This window comes from Polyodon spathula, chromosome 2, assembly GCF_017654505.1.
Source record: "Polyodon spathula isolate WHYD16114869_AA chromosome 2, ASM1765450v1, whole genome shotgun sequence".
NCBI lineage: Eukaryota > Metazoa > Chordata > Actinopteri > Acipenseriformes > Polyodontidae > Polyodon > Polyodon spathula.
Genome location: NC_054535.1, coordinates 65,586,523 through 65,596,286, shown reverse-complemented (window position 1 = coordinate 65,596,286; position 9,764 = coordinate 65,586,523). Strand labels below are relative to the sequence as shown.

Below are 9,764 nucleotides of genomic sequence, written 5' to 3'. Positions count from 1 at the left end.
TTATTATTTGGTTCAGAATTGCCAGGAGAGTCAGAGTGTCCCAGCAGACGCAGAGCAAGTTGCGAAAGAAGTGTGTTACATAATAATTGTCAATGCAAATGAACGCTTTGCATTCACAAAACATCTGGAGAGTGCAAAGTTATTGCAAAGGAACGTGTTTGAAAGACACAGCCAAAGCTTTCCAATGCAAGCATTAGCCTACACAGTGGAAGCATATCCCATGCTAAACAAAGAAAGACTGCACACTGAACTTTCTGTAATATGTGGTAAGACAGAATTCCGTTGTGCTAGTGTTGCTATGGCACTATTTCGGTTATTTCTTGAAAATAATATTCTGGATACATTTTCAGAAACTGTAACATTACTCATCACAACCCCCATAACAATGGTGGAATCCGAGAGATGTTTTTCAACGCTGAAGAGGATAAAAACATTTGTTGTCAATAGAGAAACAACTGATCCAGGAGAAGATACCAGACTTCAACTTGAGAACCAGACAAATTTGCTGCCCTTAAAAATCGCAGGGCAAAATTCCTGTATAAGTAGGTGAGTGTTGTTTATTTACCTTCTTTGCATTAAGTAATTATACATATGATATTATTAGTCATATTTAATGTATTTTTATATTAGTCACCACATTGGTGAATATATTAATTTGTTAAGTGTGTTCATAGAATGCTGTTTTTGTGAGTTGTATGATTGCATTAGTATAATGCGAGACTAGTCTTAAGATGCATGTTTTATTTACACACACACACATATATATATATATATATATATCACACATACTAGTAGGTGGAACTACTATCCCCAAAAGTCTGTGGGAAAGATCATGCTGCATCCATCAATATTGATTGTTTTGATTCTTATTCGTTTTTTTTTCCGGTCACTTTTCCAACATGCAATGTACAAATTCAATTTTGCACTGAATTGCTGCTTCAGTGTGTTTCCCCAGGACCCCACTACAAAACGTTTTCATGCTAACTTTTGTACTCGATAATATACATTTAAAAATCAATTGATGTCCACAATTAGCAGTTTTTGTTAGTGATTTAAGTCGTTTAAGTGGCACAGTTGTGCTACTGTTTTTTTTTATTATTTTTATTTGATCTTTGAATGGGGGTTTACTTCACAGTCATTCACCATAGCTTGGAAGCATCAGGTTATATTAATTGCAGTATAATTTTTACGTCTTATTGGATTCAGTATTTTAACGCCCCACTTGCCACAAAGTTCACCAGCCTCTACTGCACTAATGTGTATTGATTGCTTGACCTTGTTCTTTTGGACAGCAAACTAGAGTACTTGCAAAGTAGAGTATGGTCGAGAGGTTGCTGACTGGCTAATGCACACAGGCTCCTCTTTCATAATCTGTTCAGATGAGTATAAAAAGAGAGGAGGAATAGCCAGGGTCAGTGAAGTAACACTCAAAGGTAAGTGCACAACTCCTTAGGATATCCACAATCTATCTGTAATTGCCAATAAATACTGGAGATTTGTATTGTGAAAGCTATTTGTCTTTACTATTTTTAAAGTAAAACTGATTTAATTGAACTGTACTGATTTTAAAATAATTATTTACAATATCCTCATTGGTGGAATTAATGAAATTAAGATATTACAAGGTAGGCATACTGAAAATGTTTACTCACATGGTGGGAAAAGCTAACCAAACACAGTTGCAGAAAGAATAAGTTAAAATATTATTCAGACAATGTTTTATTGTGTTAATCTTGTTTAATATGTTGAAACCTCAGTTCTGTGCTTACAATTTAGCCATGTGGATAACCTGCATTTAATATACTCTCACTGATGACTTCAGTTATTTTATAATGTCTTTATAGGTAGCCCTTTGTAAGGTAACCAAAATGGGTGCAATGCTGTATGTGTGTTTATTAGCATCTCTGCTCTGCAGTGCTGTCACTTGCGACCACCATGGCAAACATAAAAATGACCACCATCACCATGGGCAGCAACACCATGGTCACCATCAGCAAGGTCACGGTTGCCATGGTCACGGCCATGGACACAGCCACGGCCACCAGCACCACCACCATCGTTGTGATGAGACTGTGTTTCATAAAATTGGAGCTGGTAATGCTGAATTTGCTTTCAAATTATATAAACAACTGGCCTCCCAGAAAAATGGGGAATCAAAAAATATCTTCTACTCTCCCCTGAGCATCTCCATGGCTCTTTCAATGTTGTCATTGGGTGCGAAGGGTGCAACACACAGCCAGATTTTTGAAGGGCTTGGATTCAATGATACAAAGATCAACGAAATAGAAGTGAACAAAGCCTTTGCACACATTTTGGATATACTCAACCTGCAGACAGAGCTGGAGCTATCCACAGGGGGTGCGGTGTATGTGCATGAGGGCTTCAAGCTGATTCCCAAATTTATGGAGGACATTAAACATTTTTACCACTCAGAGGGCTTCACTGTCAACTTCAAAAACACCATTGAGACAATGGACATAATAAATAAGTATGTGCAGGACAAAACCCATGGCAAAATCACTGAGTTAATCAAAGACCTGAGTCCAGAAAGTGTAATGCTTCTAGTCAGCTACATGTTTTTCAAAGGTAAGAGAAGGATTCTGTGCACACTATTTAATGTCATGTACTCTTTTAGTTTGACAGGTAGAAATTAAATACTGTATTAAAATTATGAATATGTACCAGAGAATAAAACATTATTACTACTACGACTACTAATAGTAAATAAATAAAAAAGTACAATCTCTTTAGGTGTCTAGTACAGTATGTCCACCAAGGACTGATGGGGAGTAGCCACAGTATTAACTCAAACTTTTGGTTTCAACATTTAGATTCCGCATTTCACTGATACCTGACAATATAAGCACTAACAATCCTTGCTTTATATCCATAGGTAAATGGGAAAAGCCTTTTAACCCTGAATTAACTCATAAAGATATCTTCCATGTGAATGACAATGAAACAGTTCCAGTTCAGATGATGTCCAAAATTGGCATGTTTGATGTTTATCACGATGAAGAGCTGTCCACTGATGTGCTGAAGCTCCCGTACACTGGAAATGCCTCACTGATGCTTCTCATGCCTCAAAAAGGAATGAAACATCTGGAAGAGGCTTGGAGCAAAGAGCATTTTAAAAAATGGCACAAAAGTGTACAAAGAAGGTAACGTTGCAAACCAATGGTCGATATTGTTGTTATTACTACTGGAATTATTATTTGAAAATGTTTAGACATGATAGATTTACTCAATTGCAGCAGCATTATTTTGAGGGATGTTGCCATGTACATCCAGTCCCTTTTGCAACCGATTTTCAGTTGCAGGTCAGCTGTCCAAGTACAGGACTGACCTACTTCTGTTCTGTTGCTTCCGAAGTCCTGGCCTCCAAGCGACTCCGGGCCATTCCGATGGTTCTGGCTGGGCAATCGCCTTCACAGGTTTTGTCTTGCAGTTAAAGGGCTTGTTCCCACAGAGCGGACGCTTCCCTCCTGGATGTAAACCATCTCTCTCTCTCTCTCTCTCTCTCTCTCTCTCTCTCTCTCCCCCCTCCCCTCAGGGCCAGCCTGCCACTCAGCTGGTTGTTTAGCAACGTATCTCCACTGCGCGTCACAGCAGATTTCTCACAGGCACACACATTTTCACACTAACACCGACCCAGCTCCATGTCACAGTCCCAATACAAAAATATGGAATTAGCAATCTAGGCAGAAAAAATAGTGTTCTCCTTGTTGAAGAAATAAAACATTTAGAAAATTAGGATTTTCATGAAACTACATACAGTACTAGGGATTTATATGAATTACTAGTTATTGCAATGTGTTTGGATTCTGTAGTGCTTAGTTGGCTAATACTAAGTACATACTAATTGCATCTTGTTTAACTTTTACTTTATAACTTGTCCCTTAGCACAGATGTAATGTCTTTATATGGTTTCTTTTTTTACTTGTAAAATGTTTTCCATTAACTATTACAATGGCAGTAATAAGATGTGCCACCATTACAATGAAAATGTACAGTAGATTAAATAACATTTCAGATTAAATAAAGTGTCAAGTAAACTAATCAAAGAAATCAGTACAACATTATTAATACTTGTGCTCAATTTATTTTTACTTAACAGTCATCGGCAAATTATTCTGCCCAAATTTGCAATTTCTGCATCCTATTCACTTCAAAATGTACTGTCTGAGATGGGCATTACGGATGTGTTTAGTGACAGAGCAGACCTGTCAGGAATAAGTGAAAAGGTGAAGCTCAAAGTATCTAAGGTAATAAAGTGTTTTATACTAGTCTTTAAAATAGTGCTTATATGACAATATTTTACAACAGTTATTATTCTTGAATTCTTCATTATCTGCTGAGTATAACTTTGTATTTTGTAAAATACCATGTCATTGAAACAGTATATATAATATATATATATATATATATATAATATATATATATATATATATATATATATATATATATATATATAAAATCTATCCAAGATAGCCCAACCGAAATACAATATTATGTAAGTATGGTTCTGCATCTGCCCAATTTATGGTTTGAAGACTGATCACATATACGGTTGTGATACACATTTTGTATATAAAAGTGTACAGGAACATAACTGTTTCAATACTAATCTGCATAATAAACATCTAACTTTGTTTCTTTGCAGATTGTTCACAAAGCAGCGATAGATATTGATGAGAAGGGAACCGAGGCAGCGGCGGCCACTGGTGTTGAAATAATAGCCATCTCAATGCCTCTGACATTGAAATTTGACAGGCCTTTCCTGCTTGTGATTAGCAATCGCAATACCAAGAGCATACTCTTCATGGGAAAAATAGCCAATCCTTCTGAAAAATAAAACTGGTTTTCATATTCTGTCGAAGCATTAATACTGCATACTGTTTTTTGTGTGTTCTTTCCTGGAAGTGATATTAAAAACAAAATTGCAGTTGTGACTGTCGTCCATTGAAGTTTGTTTTGCTAGGACTGGGAACAGCTACAGATCATGATAAATAATTATGTTATCCATTCGATTCTAAAGGTTGAAATATTTCCCTTGTGCATATGTTCTCCTTGGTTGGGCCAACATTGGGCCACTGCTCAGCAGCCAACACAAGATTAACAGACAGGACTACAATCTAAACGGAGGGTTCTGCTTTCCATTGCATAAAAATATGTTTAAAATCAGCCTTCCAGTGTAAAAACAATGGATATTAAACACAAAAAAACTTGAAAACGTGTGTAGGCACTAATGGGTTGCTGAGGATTCAAAAGTTCTCTGAAACAGCCTAACATGTATCCTTTAGAAGTGTAGAAGAGTCACTGTCATGAATGGATAAGAAAGATCTATAACGTTTAAATGATTGGGTGTAACATATTATTTGTCTCCTTTCAATTATCTCATTACTACGGAACCCCTAAAGGGACATGGTGTAAATTAAAAAGGGAGGGTAATCTCTTGTGCACACAACTTACTATCTCGTGAGCACGAAATACTGTAGTAAATTGTGTGCACAACATATTATGTCATGCACACAAGATAGTAAATCCTACGCATAAGATAGTATCCTCCCATTTGAATTTTTTACACCATGTACCTTTAGCGGTTCCGTACATTACTAGGACATACATACATCACATTTCATTTCAAAAAAAAAAAAAAAAAAAAAAAAAAAAAAACTTGTCTCACTCCAGATGTGTTATTATTCCAACTATTCTAATGCACCCCAGATGATGACCTGAAAAGCAATGATGTTAAAGAAACTGATGGAAAAATAAATTAAATTCCATTGGCATATTTTTACTTTGTCGGATTATTGGAGAAAGGTACACATCTCTCGAGGATTGCGTATCAAAAAATTCCCTTCTTTCAGCCAAGACAATATGGAGTTTAAAAATAAATGGAAATCTATTCTAAATAAATATTCTTTGGATTTGCTATTACTTATAATTGAAGAAACAAAAAGAGAAAAGGATTGTCTACAGTCTGAATTAGACAAAATGAAAGCCAAGATCTCTCAAATGCAAGCGACTGAATTAAAATTGCCATTTGAAACAAAACTTACAGGATTTGGGCAAATTCACTACTGATTTGAAACAATTCAAACTGAAAAAATATAAAAGGGATGAAATTGACTACAAGCAAGGAAGAGTTTACCTGTGGAACGACCCTAATCATTTTCAATTACCACAAAAGGAGGAAAGCTGTGTCCTTTAATTACGCTAGTACTGATGATGAGAATTTGTCTGCTTCAATTACATCAGATATACAAAGTTTTTTAGAAGATAAACTGAGATCAACAAGATTGATCATGAAACAAAAAGAAACAAGACATGGAAAGGGAGGAAAAAGAAGTAAGCAACAGCAGGAACAACACTCACAGAGACCAGGCACCAGGAGCAGCTCCAGCTCCTCTCCTCATGATGGTGGGGGAAGTGATACCAGCAGGCATTCATCCTCTGCTGGTGGAAAGGGACCCAACAGGCATTCACCCTCTGCTGGTGGACGGGGACCCAACAGGCATTCACCCTCTGCTGGTGGACGGGAACCCAGCAGGCATTCACCCTCTGCTGGTGGATAGGGACCCAGCAGGCATTCACCCTCTGCTGGTGGACAGGTACCCAGCAGGCATTCACCCTCTGCTGGTGGAGGAGGCAGACGCAGAGGCAGCTGCTGCTGCTCTGCTCCTGGCGGTGGAGGAGCCAGAGACAGCTCCTGCTGCTCTGCTCCTGCCGGTGGAGGCAGAAGCAGCTCCTGCTGCTCTGCTCCTGGCGGTGGAGGTGGAGGATGCGTGTAGTCTCCTGGCGAGGTGGGAGCAGCCTGTAGTCTACCCTTGTTACAGGGGACTTGTGTGGCTCTCCCTCACTTGCAGGTCACTGGTGCAGCTCTCCCTCACTTGCAGTGGAAGGTGATGGAGGCAAAGGAAGCACCCGCTCCTCTCCTCCAGGTGGTGAAGCGATACCCTCTGTTGGTAGAGACGGGGACAGCAGGCATTCTCCCTTTGCTGGTGGAGGTGGGAAGGCACCCCTGGACAATCCATCATTAGACAATCGGCAGTCTCCCTCAATTGGACTCCAGACTGGCCCATGACTTCTCTCTGGAAACTCTGCTACCTGAGCCGCAGTTCCCTTTATCACTGCCTCTAGGTAGCAGAGGACCAACTCCACACCTTCCTCCAGGGTTCTAGGTGTGTGCTCTCACTCCCAGTCCTCCCATCGCTCCCTGTCCATCAGCCACAGGACCCAGATGGCTATGGGCATGGACTGGGCCTCCAACCACACATTCTCATTGATCCACTCCCACAACCTGACGATGTCTTCTGCCATTGCCCTTTAATATAGATTTTTTTCTCTGCAGTAGTCCTTCTGGCCTGAGTTTTGGAGGCGCTGTTAGCCCACTCCTGACACCACATGTGACAAAGACGGCTGTAGTGGGGATGTCAGACCAGAAGAAACACACAGTACTGCGAGAGGAAATGATAAATGGATGCGCTGCTGCATGGTTTATTCTTTCCAGAAAATAAAACAACAATACAAGAACACAGACACCAAAACAGGACACGGCACTTGCGGCCAAAATAAATAGATAAACAAAATGAGTAGACACTAACAAAACAGGGTGGACAAACGCTACACAAAACAAGTGCGGTGCTGGTCCTTCCAGCACTCGTAGCAATTGATATACTTTATGTTTCTCCTCTCTCTCTCTCCCGTTCTCCACTTACCGAACACACAACCCCGAGTGGGTGAAAACATGCAGCTTTTATGCAGCTGTACCGAGACTCGATTGCTAATCAATCATTCAATTGGAGTCGCGGTACAACTGCACGTGAATTAATAAAGTGCAATTCCGAGCTCACATATTATTACGTTTTACTTACACGTGAAGTGCTGTGTAATCCTTGTGCCTAAATACAAATATACATTTTAAACACTTGTGTTACACAGACCCGTTTATATCCCGTGTACCAATGACTATACACCAACATTAACACACAACACAAAATACACACAGGGGTGGGCATTTTGCCACACTCCCACATATAGTTCTAATGAATTTCATACAAAAATAGATATTTTTCGTTTCTATCGGAATTTACACCTGAAAGTATGGATTCATCAAAACACTCATCGTAATGTGGTCCAAACATCCATCTCCAGTGTTGAAAACTGAACTGTGATTGAAAATGTAACAAACACCCTTTAGATCCAAGTCTCATTTTTTGCCTACAAATTTGAATGCTACATTAACAGCTTGAAAATTATTTTTGTTACAATTTAACAAAAAAAGAAAAGGAAGCAATTAATACTTTGTCTTGAAATGAAAAAATGTGATAAAATCAGCAAACAAAGGGGGCGCTGTGGTTATATAGGATAAAGAAATGTATGTTAAAGAAGCCTATTGACAACTTGACAATTCAGAATACTATCAAACACTTTCCGCAAATCCTTTGGATAATATGAAAAATGGAATTAAAGAAATGCTGATAAATGCTAAAGATGCAAACTGGATCTCTGAGAAAGAATATGGTTTATTTTGGAGTGAACATCGCATACTTCCATCTTTTTATATGCTCCCAAAGTACATGGAAGACCTATTACATTGGGCAATGGATCCACTGCTAAGCCAGCTTCGGCAGTTTGTTGATTTTTTTATTAAACCATGTGTGCCCTCCTTACCTTCATATATTCAAGATACAACACTTACTTTAAATAAGATTAAGGATATGGGGGAAGTGAGAACTTATTTTTGGTTACTTTGGATGTTGAATCTCTTTATACTAACATTGATCACAATGAAGGTTTGACAGCTTTAAAATATTATTTACAAGAAAGACCTGTAGATAGTTTGCCTCCAGATGACTTTATTGTTAATTTGACTGAATGGACTTTAAAAAATAATGTGTTTTTTTTTATTTTTTTTTTTAAATTGTATAGACAAACTAAGGGTACAGCAATGAGCACTTGTTTTGCTCCAAATTGTGCCAATTTATTTTTTTTAGCTTTTGGGATAAATAATATATATATATATATATATATATATATATATATATATATATATATATATATATATATATATATATATATAATATATAACAAATAGGACTAGTGTTTTTTTGGACAGAATCAAGTGGTGAGGGCATTATTTTGATGATATTCTTATTTGGTCAGGTACAGAATGTGAACTTTTATTATTTCATGACTAGATTAATAATACTACTAATAATAAATTAAGTATTACATATAGTAAAGATCATGTTAATTTTTTGGATCTAGCCATTTCAAAAGATAGTGAAGGATTCTTGTATATTTCTGTGTATAGAAAAATACTGATATAAACAGTCTATTAAGATCTGAGTGTTCTCATCCTAATTGGTTAAAAAAAACTCTAGTAGCTGCATTCTGCACAAGCTGCAGATGAGACACAGCATGGCTAGTGAATCTGGGAATTACAATAATCTAATCTAGAAGAAATAAAAGCATGGACTCATTTTTGAGCATCAGCAAACAAGATAAAATATCTGATTTTAACAATATTTCTAAGATGGTAAAAAGATAATTTTGTAATTGTTTTAATGTGTGACTCAAAACTTAGTTTAGAATCCAAAATGACACCAAGATTTCTCACTACAGATTTTAGATGGGGAGACAGGTCAGCCAGTTTGACTCCTAGCAACTTGTTTCTGAGAACCAGCTACTAAGACCTCGTTGGAATTTAACTGTAAGAAATTTTGGGACACTTTGATATCAGAAATGCAGTCCAATAG

At 37.6% G+C, this 9,764-nt stretch overlaps 1 protein-coding gene across 1 annotated transcript; it reads left to right on the top strand.

The window, feature by feature from the left end:
• Positions 1-1,307: 1,307 nt before the first annotated feature.
• On the top strand, positions 1,308-4,949 carry LOC121299183 (alpha-1-antitrypsin-like). Its single transcript, XM_041226799.1, has 5 exons — positions 1,308-1,433; positions 1,845-2,586; positions 2,894-3,161; positions 4,118-4,265; positions 4,664-4,949. Exons 2-5 carry the CDS (start codon positions 1,869-1,871, stop codon positions 4,853-4,855), a joined length of 1,326 nt encoding a protein of 441 aa, XP_041082733.1. The 5' UTR covers positions 1,308-1,433; positions 1,845-1,868; the 3' UTR covers positions 4,856-4,949.
• The last annotated feature ends 4,815 nt before the right edge of the window (positions 4,950-9,764 follow it).

Bases quoted from the DNA above. Each gene is read 5' to 3' on its own strand.
- LOC121299183 (XM_041226799.1), top strand. From the start codon at position 1,869: ATGGGTGCAATGCTGTATGTGTGTTTATTAGCATCTCTGCTCTGCAGT. The intron at 3,162-4,117 runs GTAACGTTGCAA...TTTACTTAACAG, and splicing joins CACAAAAGTGTACAAAGAAG to TCATCGGCAAATTATTCTGC. The intron at 4,266-4,663 runs GTAATAAAGTGT...GTTTCTTTGCAG, and splicing joins TGAAGCTCAAAGTATCTAAG to ATTGTTCACAAAGCAGCGAT.